This window comes from Manis javanica, chromosome 2, assembly GCF_040802235.1.
Source record: "Manis javanica isolate MJ-LG chromosome 2, MJ_LKY, whole genome shotgun sequence".
NCBI lineage: Eukaryota > Metazoa > Chordata > Mammalia > Pholidota > Manidae > Manis > Manis javanica.
In genome coordinates this window covers 225,157,057-225,171,830 of record NC_133157.1, presented here as the reverse complement: position 1 = coordinate 225,171,830, position 14,774 = coordinate 225,157,057, and the positions used below count along the sequence as shown (strand labels likewise).

At 61.0% G+C, this 14,774-nt stretch overlaps 1 protein-coding gene and 1 long non-coding RNA gene across 3 annotated transcripts in view; one reads left to right on the top strand and one right to left on the bottom strand.

Annotated features, from left to right (window-relative positions):
- The window catches only part of KCNK9 (potassium two pore domain channel subfamily K member 9), an 84,531-nt gene extending 79,573 nt beyond the window's left edge, over positions 1–4,958 (bottom strand). The window contains exon 1 of the mRNA XM_037023273.2: positions 4,578–4,958. Within this exon, the coding sequence (XP_036879168.1) occupies positions 4,578–4,860 (283 nt within the window). The 5' untranslated portion in view covers positions 4,861–4,958. The remainder of the gene's footprint in view (positions 1–4,577) is intronic.
- On the top strand, positions 3,956–8,827 carry LOC140848062 (uncharacterized). Of its 2 annotated transcripts, none has more exons than XR_012128621.1 (3): positions 3,956–4,184; positions 4,290–4,806; positions 7,992–8,827. It is a non-coding gene; the product is annotated as an uncharacterized lncRNA (long non-coding RNA). The 2 variants fall into 2 exon arrangements; XR_012128622.1 differs by having other exon boundaries at positions 3,956–4,187.
- The last annotated feature ends 5,947 nt before the right edge of the window (positions 8,828–14,774 follow it).

The window sequence follows — 14,774 nt, the reverse complement described above, 5'->3', positions numbered from 1 at the left end:
TTCCTGCACAAGCCAGCTGCCACTCTGGAAAGTAAGCAGGAGACGGCGCCCCTCCTGTGCAGACCCCGGTGTGCCGAGTCCGCCGGCCTTTCACCTGTGTCCTTCCTAAACGGAGGAGCTGAAGGCAGAGGGGGAAAGGCACTGATGGAATATTCCACAGCTGTGCTTGGCCTGGGGACGAGTCCATAGCTGGAGCCTGTGCTAGGAAGACCCTGGTGGCATCACAGAGTCCAAGGCCGTCGGCCTCAGTGTGCGCTGCCTCATCTGTGCCTCAGTCTCCTCATCTGTGAGGCAGGGCAAGACTCCCCTCAGAGCAGAGCTCAGGTGGGCTTGTGTGGAAGCTCCGCATTCCCGGCATACTCCTGCCCACTCCATTTGGGCCTGTTGCCCAGGGCACCGCGCTGGGCATGCGGGTGCGGGGAGCGCATGGGGCAGGGTGCGGGAATCAGCCCCACTGACAAGGAGGGAGGGGCAGAGGGCAGGGCACAACGCCAGGGAGGAGGGCTCCCTCTGGCGGTGTGCGCGGCACACGCAGGACAGGGCAACCACGTGCAGCTGTCCCTGCCCCTCCTGCTGAACCATGTGGGTTTCCCCTCCCCTCCTACCTCAAGGCCAGGCCTTATCTTGTCATCTAGATGGTCCCCAGCTTCCCAGCACCCATCAGAGGCAGCGCAGACCAGGCAGGGGCAGGCGCACTGCTAAAGTATAAACTATGTATCAAAAACTATGCCCAAGAGTGCAAGAAAAAAATGGCAAATGCTTTCCACTTTGCGCAAACTCTGTTCAAGGTCCTGTTTGTGAATGAGGACAGGGAGGCACCCTCCGCATTCTGGCCCTAAGCAGGGGCACGGCCTTGAGCAAGGAAACTGCAGGAGCCCCACAACTTTTCCTCTGAGTGCACTGCACCCGCTGGCTCCTAAGTCCTGAGGCACCTCGCTTCCTGCCGCAGCCCCTGACCCCAGGGCACCAGATGGGTTCAGAGGGCCTGTGGAAACACTGCCCCTCGTGGAAATCTCCTCCTTCTCCAAAGACCAGAGAATCAGAAAGCGCCCCTCTCCTTCCCTCCTTCCCTTCTCCCCCTTGTCTTCTTCCCCCAGGCAGACCAGTTTTTAAATTGTCCTCCCAGACCCTGCAGAAGGCATCTGAATTTTAAGTATGGTTTCTTCTTCTTTAATGATCCTGAAGGTGGTAAAAACTTAGATCACAGATGTTAGATTAAAAAAAGCAGTGTCATGGAGATTCCTGCTCTGCTGTCAGGAGTAGCAGTTGACGGTGGGATGCAGTTTCGGCCTAAAACACCTCCCGTAGGAAGGTAACAAGTTTGCTGTGGTGGGGGGGTGGGAGGGCACCCTCAGCCCCTAGCAGAGAAATGGGAATTGATGACTGTAGCCTGGCCAGCCCTGGCCCAGCACCCTCCACTCCCACCCCTCCACTGACAGCTTGGGAAGCAGGGTGAGAGGGCTTCCAGCCATCCTGCTGATCGAACAGGCGCGGCACCTGTGAGCATTTTCCATCTGAAACAGTGGAAAGTTCCAAAGGTCTAGGGCTTCCCAAGCTTGGAACTCAACAATACAGTCTCGGAAGTAGCTTCAAGCGTTCCATTCATCAAAAGAAGCAAGGGGGGAGGAGAGGCGGATCAACGCAGGGACTGAAGCTGCGCTTTCCCAGCCCGCTGGACCTGTGTTCCTCCTCCTATGACACAGTGGCTGCGCCCCAGGCTCCCGGGGACACGGGCGGCATGCGGCGTGATATCCCTCCGAAGCCTTTCAGGAAGGCGCGGCCACAGATCCAACACAACGCGAGGTGGTAACTGTACACGTTTTTAAAGTCCATTTCGCAGAGCGAGCTAATAGCTACATTCATTTGCACGTGACGAGTGCCGGGGGTTCCTGCCCCACCTCGGAGACTGGAGCTCAAAGTCCAAGCACGCTCAAGAAATCACTCAAGGTCAGATTAAAAATAAGAACGCCGGTGAAGATTCACCTGACTTATTAATATCACTGTCCAATAGGAGACGATTCCTTGGAGGGCCTGGCTTGGGGCTGGTTTTTGTTCTAGGACTAGGAGCGCCTTAATTTGCATTTATATTAAAAAAGAAGAAAACAAACAGAATTAACTAGAAAGGTGCTTTGTTTCCTGTAAATTTGAGCTCTGCTAAACAGCTTCCCAGGGCAGAGAGCACAACATTCAGCCTATGTCAAAGCGCACCTACTAAGTGCACAGCCCTGTACCTGGTAGCTGCAGGCACCAGAGGGCCCACCAGGCCTTGAGAGTCAACCTGGCAGGTGGCTAACACATCACACCCCTTCTACAGGTGGGGAAGCTGGGGTTGGAGTCAGGAAGCAGCACCCCCACCACTGCAGTCTTCCACGGTGATGGGACTTGGGTTCCAAGCCAGGGCAGTGGCTCCAAGTGTCTTTCCACTGCAGGGCAGCTGACATAGGACAGTCTTTTGGTGCTACCCTTACATATATATTCCAGGCTTTCTTTCCAGAAAATCAGTCGAAAATTCAATGAAAGAAGCTGAGAAAAATCAGTCATCAGATGCTGCTGGGGTACTGTCCTGATGGGGATCCCCCCACCCAGAGCCCCAGCTAAGATGACACCTTCAAATGGCCACACGTTGTTCTTGAAGCATTAAGCATTAGGAGCAGATGCCCAAAACTACTCATCAGGGTCAATAAATCCACCTCAGTAAGAACTTTATCAATCTCACCAGTTTAATTTTTCAAGTAAATGGGAACATCTCTGGGTTTGACTTTAACTCCAATCCTTTCCTCAATGCTGTAGCTCAGCTCTCGGGACCAGCCAGACGTGTCATGTGTTTACTTCGCTACTGGGGCCCAGCACACATGAGCAGATTTCACCTGTCTTGGGTCTAGATTGCTAACGCCATGTTTAGGGAATGCTGGTTTCTCCCCTCCCCAAGGTGGTCAGTTTCCAAGGCACATTTCTGCTCTCAGAATCTCCAGCAAACAGGCCCCTGTCCCCCCGGATCGCTGCCCTGCGCATCTGTGCGTTACCACGGGAGCTCACGCTGGAAGTTTAAAGATAGAAATGACAGTAATGGACAGGCCCTTTCAGGTGCTGGAAGCGCAGGGTGGGGAAGGAAGGACTTTTCTATGTTCTGGCCATTGGACCAAGGGCGTGGGGCAAGCGGGAGCAGAGCTGGTTAGGTAGACAACAGAAGGACAATTTCCTTCCAAAAACAAAAACCTGCACCAATGAATAAAACATTTCAAACAAGATGACTCTCTAAAAAGTCTTTTCAACCAAGAAGGAAAGACAGGCCGTCCTGTGCTGGCGCTTCCTGTTGCATATGGCACTGAGAAATCCTGTTTTTTCAGCACGCAGAGCTTTCCAGACAAAGAAAAATATCAAGAGGGAAATCAGAGGAGGTCCAGAGAAGTAAGGCAGGAGGGAGGAGAGAAGGCAGAAAGAGGAGGCCTCTCCTCCCCTTCAGGGGCACAGAAAGAGGCCTCCCAGGCCAGGCGGGTAGCTCTGACAGGTCCAGGGAGATGGCTGTGGGAGGCAGGGTGCTGCTAGGACAAGGTGCAAACCACAGAAGCACCACACTACCTCTGTCACATCCAGGGGGATGAAGTGGCCTGCTCTAGTTCCCACCAGGCTCAAAGTGTAACATCAATGTCTGTGGGTCCTCCCAGCCCTCAGCCTCAGTGGGGTGCTGCCCTAGGCACCCACCCAGGGCTGCTCTGCAGGAGTGCCCTTAGGAGAGGGACCCACAGGAGTCCCCAGAGCGCACAGCTGGACTCTTTCCCCAGATCCAGGGCTGCACTCCGCTCCCACCCCCACCCCACTCCTGCCCCCAGTCTGGGCGCTATGCGGACTTGCCTACCCATGGTCACAGCCCCAGCGGGGGAGGAGGGGGAGGTTCTGCCCTGCCACCCCCCGCCCCCCAACTACGCTCCTAGAGCGGTTCACCCGGCTGCCACCCCCACCCCAACCACCAGAGAGCAAACTCTCTCCCCCCAGGGGTCTGGCACCGCCAGGCTCCACAATTCGAAAAAGGGGAGCCAGGAGAGAGGAGAGCTGAAATCTGGGCTCAGAGACGGCCGGAGGCCCGCGAGGGTCAGCGCCTCCCACGCGGCAGGAGCGGTGCCCTGCCGCCTGAGTCCCTTTCGGTGCCGCGGGTGCCAGGCCGGCCCTCTCCACCTCCCAGAGAGGTAGTAAGTGTAAGGCTTGGAACCCCGCGCAGCCCAGCCCGCGCCGGGGCGGTGGGTGGGTGGGTGTCTGCTATGGGATTATTCTTAGCGCTCCACTCTTCGCAGAAGTGGCGCCTCCGCCCTCCGGGCTCCGGCACGCTCGCTTGGGGCTCGCATGCCCGGCCCAGACACCGGCGCGGAGGAGAACACCGGGCGGGGTTCGCGCGGGTGAGGCGCCGAGCGCAGGAGACGCGGGGGCTCCCGAGAGGGGAGGGGGCGCGGCGGGAGGGGCCCCGAGACGGGACGCGTTTAACCCTCGGCGGCCCGCACCCAGCGCCGCGCCGCGCGCTCCGCCGCCTCCCCGGACTGCTCCCGAGGCGCGCGGAGCCCGGCGGCGGTGCGCCCAGCCCTTACCTATGGTGGTGATGACCGTGATGGCAAAGTAGAAGGAGCCGGCGAATTTCCACTGGACGCCGGCGCGGTGCGGCTCCGACTGCAGGATCACCAGCTCCAGCTGCCGGTAGTCCTCGCCGCTCATGTTGTACTTGCCCTTGATCCGGATCTCCTCGGCTTTGAGTTTCTCCTCCTCGCGCATCTCGTGGTCCGACTCGAGGGCGTCGAAGACGGCGGCGCCCACCAGCAGGTAGGTGAAGGTGCAGACGATGAGGGACAGGGTCCGCACGTTCTGCCTCTTCATGGCCGCCAGCAAGGAGCCGGCGCGGGGGGCATGTCCCGCAGGCTCGCAGCCGCGCGCGTCCCACTGCAGCGCCCGGCGGCCGCCGCCGCCGCCTCCGCCGCCGCCGCCGCCGCCTCCAAGTTGTAAGCGGCGGCGGCAGCAGCAGCGGGGAGGCGGGGGGCGGGGAGGCTGGGGGGGCCCCCCTCCGCCGGGGCCGCCACCGCGAGGCGGCTGGCGGGGCAGGCGCGGCGCGGGCCCGGGCTCGGGGGAGCGGGCGGACAGGCAGAGCAGGCTGCTCGAGCGCCGGGGCCAGGCGTCCGGCAGCCCCGACACCCTGCGCCAGACCCGGCCGAGGCAGCCCGCCCCGCGGCGCAGGGCCATGCACGGCGGCCCCGCTGGGCACCGCGCGGCCTCCGCAGCCCGCCCCCCGCTCCCGCCGGGAAAGCAGGGGCGGGAGCGGGAGTAGGAGCGCGGCCGGAGGGCGGCCGCCGGGGCCCGCGCCCCTCCGGGTCGGGCTTCCGGGCGGCGGCGCCCAGCTGGGAGCCCGCAGGTCTGCGCGCGCCCCGCGGGACCTCCCTCCCCTTTACCCCTCCTGCCTCCCCCCTCGAGAAGGGACGAGGAAAAGTTTGCGAAGTGGCGGCGTCTCCCGCGTCCCCAGCAAGCGGGGAGGGGGGGTGAGCAGGTGCCGCGGGCGGGGCGGCGCGAGGCCCCAAGGCCTGAGAGCCCCGCGCCCACTTGGGCGCGCGGGGACGCGGCTGGGTCCCCGCCTGGCGTCGGCCGGCCCACGAAGTTTGCTCGGCTCGGTCCCCGAGGCGCGGGAGCGGGGCGCGGCCCCGGGGCTGCAGGGCCGCGGTGGAGCAGCCTCGGGGACCGCCGGGGGACCGCGCGGCGGCGGTCGGCCAGCCCGCTCCTCCCGGGGTGGCGGGTGCGGCGGCGGCGGCGGCGGGAGCGGTTCCGCGGGGCTCGCGGAGCTGCGGGGTGGGCGCGGGCGCATGAGCCGCGCGGGGGTCGGGGCCCTCCGGCGTCCGGGGAGGCGGCCGCGGCGCTGGTCTGCCAGGGGCGCTGCGTGCGTGCGCGCCGGCGGGAGCCCGAGTGTGTGCGCGTGTGTGTGTGCGCGTATGTGTGCCCGTGCGTGTGTGTGTGTGTGTGCGCGTGTGAATGCGCGCGCGCGTGCGTGCGCGCGCGTGGCAGTGCCGCTCAGGCGGGAGGGCCGCGGGGAGCGGGGGCCGGACTACGCCGAGGCCCAGCCTCCCGCTCTCCCTCCCTCGCTCCCTCCCGCAGCCTCGCGGGCGCGCCCCCTCCCGCCTGGTCCCCAGCCAGCTGGCGAGGCGGCCGCCGCTGCTCCCGCCGCAGACTGAGCGCGGCGCAGGGCGCAGGGCGCGCGCGGAGGGAGCCGAGCAGGGGAGGCTGGCGCGGTTGGGGAGGGGGCGGAGGCCGGCGGGGGCCCTGGGGTCGTCCGAGAGCGGGGGTGGGGAGCGGAGGCCCCGGCAGGTTTCCGCAGCGGATGGGAGGATAAACGAGGCCGCTTGGGTCCTCCGGGACCAGATCCCCGAGAGCGGGCGCGGCCACGCAGGGCGGAGAGTTTGAGGGACCCGGGGCTGGGGGAGGAAACGGGATCCAGCCAGACGGGCACATAGGCGGCTTCAAGAGGAGAGGGGTTCGCGAGGAGAGTGGGGAGCCCAAGAGGAGGCGGCCACGGGCACCCGGGAGCGCGGCGGCGTCCACTGTTCCCGCGGGGCCAGCCACCTGGCGCGGGCGCGTGGCGCTGGCCGGGCGCACCTCCTCGGCGTGCGGTCGGGTCCCGAGGGCCGCCCCAGCTCTCGCAGGCGTTGCTGGCCAGGTGGCCCGGCACCTGCCTGTTGGAGCCAATCCCCGGAGAGTGCTGAGGACGGCTCGGGCCGCCACTCCCGGGGTCGGGCCGCAGGGGACAATGGCGCATTCCTTCTTCCTCGTCCCTCCCTGTTGCTTTTTTTGAGAAACACTTCTTAGCTCCGCGAGGCCGGGCTCCAGGTGCCCCCGGAATGCAGCCCTGCCCTCCCTCCTGCACCTCCACGTCTCGGAACGGCCCACCTGGGCACCGGACTGGGGAGGACACTCGCAGCTCGGCCCGGACGCACCTGTTTGTCCTCTTCTTAATTAAGCCTTCCTGGCCCCCTTCCCTTCTGCCGGCTGGTCGTTGAGGGGCTTTCCCTCAACCACCGGCCCCCTTAGTTTCCTCTTAAGCAGTAGAGCTCGGAATGGGTAGACCGAAGCTGCGGAGACCCCCGGGACCCTCTCCCTGGGTCAACATCTTCCCTTGGACCCCCGCCAAAGAGAGACTTGGGGGAAAGGGACGCCCCCCGGCGGCGGGCTGACGGACGGGCCAAAGGCGCCCGTAGGCAATGCGGAGTAGGCCAAGGAATCAGACCCAACCCTCGCGCTGCCTGGGGGCTCCCAGAACCCTGCCTCTCTGGATCGTCCCTTCGGCGGGTCTCAGGCTCCCAGCCGGCAGGGACTCTGGGACGATCGAGTGTAGAAACCCACTGCCTTATCGAGGCTCCCCACGCCATTTCCGCGACTGGCGGGTGCTTGCGCCCTGGAGCTGTGGGCAGTGTCTGGGCCGTCGGGGCTCCGCTGGACCTGCAGGAGCCCTTGGGCACGGGGACGGAGAACGCCACCCCAAGCAGGCACTTTCCCCAGAATTCATTTTGGAAACCGAGGCCCCCGCGCTCAGCAAATGAGCCTGGCCGCCTGGTGAGTCACTGCGAGCGGGCGACAAGGACTCCCAGCAGCTGGTAATTAATTGCACCGTGGCTCAGCCCATGACGGAACCCTAGTCGGGCCTCCTGCCATCCTGCAGCGGCGCCACCCCTGAGTCACAGCCGTCGGGCCTTGCCTTCCGGACGCGGCCCGCCCCCCTGGGCGCCACCAGGGGGCACTGGACTCCGACCCACAGGTCGCCCCGCTTTGAGCCAACCCGGAGTAAAGAAGTCCAGGCTGTCCGCAGTTGCAGGTGCGGGAGCGGGGGATGGGACGCTCTCACCGACGGGCTCCGAGCCTTGTAGGGGGTCACTTTTATTCCGTTTACATACAGTCTTTCAGGAAAACGGAACCGCGTTGTGTGCACACTGGAAGGGGCTCAGAAATAAACCTCCAAACGGCTTGTTTTACAGATGGGAACATTTTCAGCGAGAGAGGATCACGCGCCCAGAGGCGAAGGCAATTCCGATCCAGAACCAGCACTTGAGCGTCTTCCCAGCTTCTCCGTCCAGGGCTCCTTCAAGGATCCCGGCTGCCTTCTGACCCCGAGGTCACAGAGCCTTGAATAACCAGACCATCCTCCCCAAACGCTGATTCTTACTTTTCTTCCCCTTCCAAAATATGGCCTTTGGGCTCGAGAGAAACGAGCCGGGAAGCCCAAACCGGCCTCCCATGGTCTTGACCCGCCAGTGGAGGTGAGCTCCTGAGAGCAGAGCCTGGCCCTGGACAGCTGCCCTGTGTCCCCAGCCCTCGTCCCCAAGGCACTCGCTGCTAACGTTCTGAGTTGAAGCCATGTGACAGTCCATGAGAAGGTCAGGTGACTGCGCCTCTGGGGAGCCCACCTGCCTCTCCACTCCTGTGGTCCGCACAACACCAACTCCAGGCCAGAGAGAGGTGGGATCAGGGCTCAGGTGTGGGCAAACAGAGCCCAGGATCCCTCCTAGCCACAGTGATTGGCTGGGAGTGGCTCGCCTCTCAACCAATGGGAAGGCATTTCTAAGAGGTGCTGAAGCACTGTGGCCCTGGCAGGTTCTAAGGCCGCAGGCCTGCGGAGCATACAGAGCACCCCCACCACCACCCCCAGTGCCAGAGCAAATGCGTTCTCTTCAGCCGAGGTCCCTGTACATTGGTCCCACAGGGGACTGGTGCTGCTGGGGTCGATGAGCTGGCGGCCCGTCTGTGTGCCTCCACCAGTTGGTCCCTGGGCCTTCCTGGACCTCAGTGTCTTCTTTAGTAAAAACAGATGTATCTGATTAGATAATTAAAAAGATCATGATTTTACAACTCTCCATCTACTGCTTACTTGCGTGCTAGCTTTAAATACATTGGCCTTGTCATCAGGCCCAGTGCTAAGGATGGTCACCCTGTCTGAGGGGCCAAGCGGTTTGCGCTGGTCCCGCAGTGACCCAGAGCACACCCAGCTCCCAGGCCAGCGCTTCTTCCGCATCAGCCCTGTGTCTGTGAAACAGATTCCGCAGCTCGCAGAAGGCAGGGAGGTTGACAGCCCAGTACCTCCAAGAACCCACGGTCAGTGCTGGCCCAGGGCAGGGAGCCAGAGCAGCTCCCAGAACACCCTGCCCCCTGGATGCGTTTAATGCTTTGTCATATTAATCCCCATAGCTTCGAAAATAGGCAGCGGATGCAGAATTGTACCCATGTTACAGATGGTGAAGGTCAAGCACCAAGTCCAGGGGCCACAAATCACAGAGAGAAGCTGTGGCGGGTCTGCCCTTACTCAGGGCCCCAGTGCCAGTAGAGTTTCCTCCGTCCACCCAGCGTGCAGCCCCCACAGGTTCCGCAAGGCCCGTGACGTTAGAGCAGTCGTGTGTTTTCCCTCTGGCCACCAGCAATGGCAGTCTCCAGAGGAAAATACTCTAGCTAGGCCGATCCCATGCATCCCAGACTCGTCCCTGGGGAGTGGCCAGGTGTCGCTGAAGCATGTTCCTGTGCTTACACGGTCTGGGGACAATGGGCTAAACAGGAGGATTCAGGACTTCTCAGAGCCCTCATGCTGCTGACAGACATCATGACACCCAGAGAGGAGGGCTGTGAGCAGAGGTTCCCAGATTCACTGGACCATGGAAACTGCCTTTGGGCACAAAGGCATGGCCTCAGCACCAGGTCCCGGGGCCCACTCTTTGGGAACCACTGGCCCTACCCAGAGAGCTGGGCACAGGGAGGGAGGAGGTCTGGGTTCCACTTCTGATCCCACACACGCAAGCCCTCTGCCAGGTCAGGTTACCCAGAGCTACACACACACCGTCCCCCGCCCCACCTCTAGCTGGGCATCCTCTTTTCTCCTCCACCTCAGCCAGAGCCCCTCCTGAACATGCTTGTCCTTAGCCTTCCAGGCCAAGAACCCCTAGGAGCCCCTGGGTCAAGTCCAGGCCCTGCACCCTGGCATTCCCACCCTCAGCTCCTGCCTCCCATGCCAGCCACCCAATGCCCCCATCTCCTCAGCACATCACACCTCCGTGCCTTTGCTCGTACTGTCTGTTCCCTCTGCCTGCATGCTTTTCCCCATCCTCCTCAGTTTCTCTTCTCTTCTTTCAAAATTCAGCTCTGGCAGCATCTGCTCCAGATGCTCCCCACCCTCAGGCTGAACCACTTACATGAGAGCGTGCCTGTCACATCTCCCCTGCCACACTGCGTGACCCCAGAGGGCACGGCATGTCTGCCTGGGCCTGCCACACAGTCGGTGCAAGGCACACTTGGGTCCACCCACCAGCGGGTCTGAGGCCCTCGCCCCCGTGAGAGCCCCCGTAGGAAGGCAGGGAGAAGCCGGCAGAGAGGGTGGACGACAACGCTGTGCAGAGGCAGAGGTGGCTGCCTGCTGGCACCCTCAGCACCCTCGGGGTTTAGGCCTTGACTGACATCCCTGGGGGCCAGGGCAGTGCAGGAAGGCAGAAAACATGGAAGACAAGCTGGGGAGAGAGAAGAAACCAACGGGAGAAGTTCAGGTGGTGGAGGGAGTGGGGACTGAGGCTGAAGGAGGGAGAGAGCCAACGTGAGCTCGCCACCATTGGCATATAGGTGGCTTTCCCAACACCTGTGCCCACGGCAGACATAACTAATGCATCCCGGACTTGAGGGGCTGTTACAGCCTGAGAACCATGGACACGCATGCTCACAGGGCTTGTCCTGGCTCAGTGTTGACCTATTTCCTTTTAAGCCCATCACCAATCTGGCCCCAGCTGAGATGACAAAGAAGAGTTTACACCCAATGTGAGAGGACATGGGGGCCAGGGTAAGTTCCCAGGCGGGAGACTGGCACAGGCACGGTGCCGGGTGGCCCCTGCCATGCTGACCTGAGTTGAGTGTTTCTGGGCACCTGCCAGCAGCAGCGGAGCCAAGGCTCCCCAGGGCAGCAGCCATGACTCCACTGGCCTTGGGAGGCTGGGGGCGGGAGTGGGGTGCTATGTGCCCTTCCTCTCCAAGCTCAGGAACCAAGGGCTAGACAGCATGGGGGCAAGGAGGCCAGGAAGGAAGACAGAGGGTCAGCCCAGACCCTGGTGTGCAGTAAGTGCTAAAAGTTGTTCAGTTGACCAAGATGAGTCCCTGAGTTTGGTGAGCGACACAGGTGAAGGTCAGAGGGGAGGGAGGTGGTGGCCCAGGGCATCTGAGGTACAAGCGGCAGAGCCGATGACAGAACAGGGAAACTGAGGCGGGGGCTGGTACAGACTGCCTAGAGGGTTCCAGATCATCATGTCACAGAGCTCTGTGCTCCAGAAGTGGGCAGTCGGAGCCTGTGATCTTTGGGAGGTGAGACTCCAGCCGCTCTGAATGTCCATCAGCAGGGGATGCGGGACGCGAGCTCCAGTCTGGCAGGGGCTCCTCTCAGGTGTCAAGCCTGGTGGGTCTTACTGGGGATTTCTCAGCTCCAGAACTCCTAGTGTGTGGGGAGATCCTCACTGTGGCCATGTAGGCAGAGGCACCTGGGGGTTCACACTCTGAACTGTTGCCGGAATGGATGGTCTGTGGAATCAGGGTTCAGGGCAGATCTACCCAGTGTTTGTGACTTTTATGAGCAGAAACTTCACTTGATAGATGATGACAAGTCAGCCCTTTCTGGGACTCAGGGTCAAGTGGTGAATGGGGGCAGTGAGAGGGCAAGCCAGGCCAAGGGCCCCTCCTTTAAGCCAAGGATGCCTCCATGTCCCATGAACGCGTGTGCCCTTGCATTCTTCCAGGAAAGCTGATAAGTGGATTTCAGGTTTCTTAACGGGGCCCGACCAGTGCCCGTCTCCACACCTCATGCATAAATAGCTCCTTCGCATTCTGCACGGAGCCTGGGTAGTGCCAGGATCAGTAGGGCAATAAGCCAAGGCTTCACTGGTTGGAAGCTCCCACGAGGGGCTGCTGGAGGGGCGTGAGCCTGTGCCACCAGGCAGCCCTTATCAGGCGGGGCCCGAGCAGCCAGGCGCACACCCTGAGCAGGCTGTTCTAAAGCCCAGACAGGAGCTGGGAGGGCAGCGAGTCCGCCCCCACAGCAGGCCTTCCTGAGCAGCGGCGACACTCCTGGCCCCGCGCCTCTACCTCTGGGTGCCGGGACCTTGGCAGCACAGAGGCTCCTGCTGTTGGTCCCCACATTAACGCGATGGATTCAGAACAGCACCCTGGCTGGGGCCAGCAAATGACACTAGTGACCTTCTCCCAGTCACCTCCTCACCACCCTGTGCCCCACATCATGACGCATTCGTAGAGAGGGGCATTCGCTTCACCTCGCTCTTCTGCCTTATAGTAATGACAATAATAAACAGAACAAAAATTTAAGCACAATTACATTTTATTTTAAATAGATAATTCACATCACCAGCTCCCACATTTAAAACAAAAATCTAAAATAAAATAAAAAATAAATATTTTTAATTTTAACTGCTCTTAAAAATTTAAAAAGAAAAAGGAAGTTTATTAAGCACACAGAACTATGGGAAAGCAGCCTGGCTGTCTCCCCATCTTGAACTTGAGTGAGATGGGATTGTCAGTTATTGTTGCTGCTGTGCCTTGATAACGACCCCTGGCGAGTTCCGATCTCAGAGGAAGGGGCAAAGCTAGAATGTGAGGCAAGTCTGGGTCTCCGCAGAGAAGCGGCCTCTCTCTGCAGGGCACGCCCGCTGTGACCAGGCTGTGGACCGAGCACCAACCTCAGGGCTGGGCAGCTCAGGTCCAGGCCCCAAGGCTGTCTGTCATTTCCTCACTGTGTGACCTTGGGCAACTAAGAGGCCTTCTCTGTGCCTCCTTCCTGGTTGGCTAAGCAAGGGGAGAAGAGCTGTCCTGGTCCAAGAGAAGCGAGCCAAGTCCGCCCAGTGGGCACTCTGCTGGGCAGAGGGCACGCGGCCCCCTCTCCACCTACCCGCCCGCCAGCCCGCGGCAGTGCCAGCCGCCACATGCTTGCGGCGGAGACGCTACTATGCAGCCAGCTGCCTCCGGGTGGGAGCTAACTTTAGCCCATCACATGGAGGCTTGCTGTGCCTATGCCGAGGGTTTACAGATCCCTGTGGAAGGTGTTTAAATATTTTTCCTTTTCAGAGCTTGGTTCTCACCTCTGCCATTTTCACCTTTGTGTGGCAGAAGGTATTTTTGCAAATGCAGCCAAGGTGCCAGCGATTTCACAGCGTGACGCTGCGTCCCTGTATACACACTGCTGCTATTTTGGGGACTCACAGGTGTATCGTTTGTATCATCATTACAGGCCTGTCAAATCCCAGAGGGAGAAAAGAGTGGGTGGGGTGCTTCCAGAGGCCCTCAAGCCCCTGAGCACCCATCCCACAGGCACCTGCCCAGGAGGGCCAGGCTGGGTCTGGGCATGGTCTTGTGTGCGCCCTTGCAAACAGCCTTGCCCTCAGCACTAGTGCTCCAAGCCCTGGCCTCAAGCCCCCTAAGGACAGGGCCTGTCGGACCCTTCAGTGTCCCCAGCATAGAGGAAGCCCATACACATTCAGGAACTAACCCCCAGTGGGTCTGCAAGTGCCTGGACACTTCTGAGAGGATTCTGCTACCTCTGGGCTGCTCTCTGCCCCCACGTGCCAGACTGCCAGGCTCTGTGCCAGGTGGTGCTGGGGCCTGTGACACAAGATGGACAGGAAGCAGCAGGGTCTGGAGTTGGAGACCCGTGGGTCTCATGAGGCCTGCAGGAGCCCAGATCAGCCTATACCTAGGGCCCCAGAAGGCCTCCAAGTGGAGGGGGCCTTGCCTTCCAGTCCCCAGGCCTCACAACTGGCTAATCCCCAGCTCTGGAAGCTTCTGTAAACTTGTAGCAGGCGGTTATACCCTGAGGACATGCACATAGCAGAGCCTTGTCTGGGGCTCAAGTCCCTTCCCTCGGGACTATAAGCAATGCTGGCAATTAGGTTTCCTTCCTCACTTGACAAATGAGGAGACCACAGCCCAGAGAAGTCCAGGGACTTACAGGAAGTCACAGAGTCCTCAGCAGCAGAGCTAGGGCACCATTCACCTCCTGGGTCCCAAGCCCAGGTGCAGGCCCCCCTTACGGTCCGCAAGGCATCGACACAGCTCAGCAATCCAGCTCTTATGTCCAGCACCCAAGGGGTGTTGGGGAGCTAACAGCCATGTCCCTCTGTTCTGGAGAAGATGTCCTGTTGGGAGAGTGCATAATCAACTGGCTAACAACAGAGTAAGACCGGAGATGGTGCCTGCAGGAAGATGAGAAAATGTGGGACAGTGAAAACTATGGTGTGGGCAGAGAGAACTTGGGGTGTGGCATCCAGGGACAGCCTCCCAGGGAGGTGGCATTTAAACTGAGACTGGAATAATGTGTTCATACCTGACAAGGGCTTCCAGGCAGAGGGGCAGCGGGTGCAAAGGCCCTAGAGTAAGGGGAAGGAGCTTGGCTTATTGAGGGAAAAGCAAGAAGGCCAATGTGGCTGGGATGTGGGCCCAGGGGAAGGTGACATGAGATAAGGTCAGAGGTCAGACCCAGAGGCCCCCAGGAGTATGGGAGGCAAGGCCAGATCATAAAGGCTCTTCCGGGTTATGGGCAGGGGGGTTTCATATGGGCATTCCCGGAAGTCTGCCTGTACACTGCATGCGGGATGGAGCTGAGGCCTGGAACACCTTGGGGAGGGGGTGGGCATCCTCATTCTGTGGGTGGGCTGCAGCCACACATGGCCTGAGGAGCACTCTGACCTGGAGGAAGACAGGCCTGGAGAAGTGGGTGCCGAGGAAAGCAAGCATGG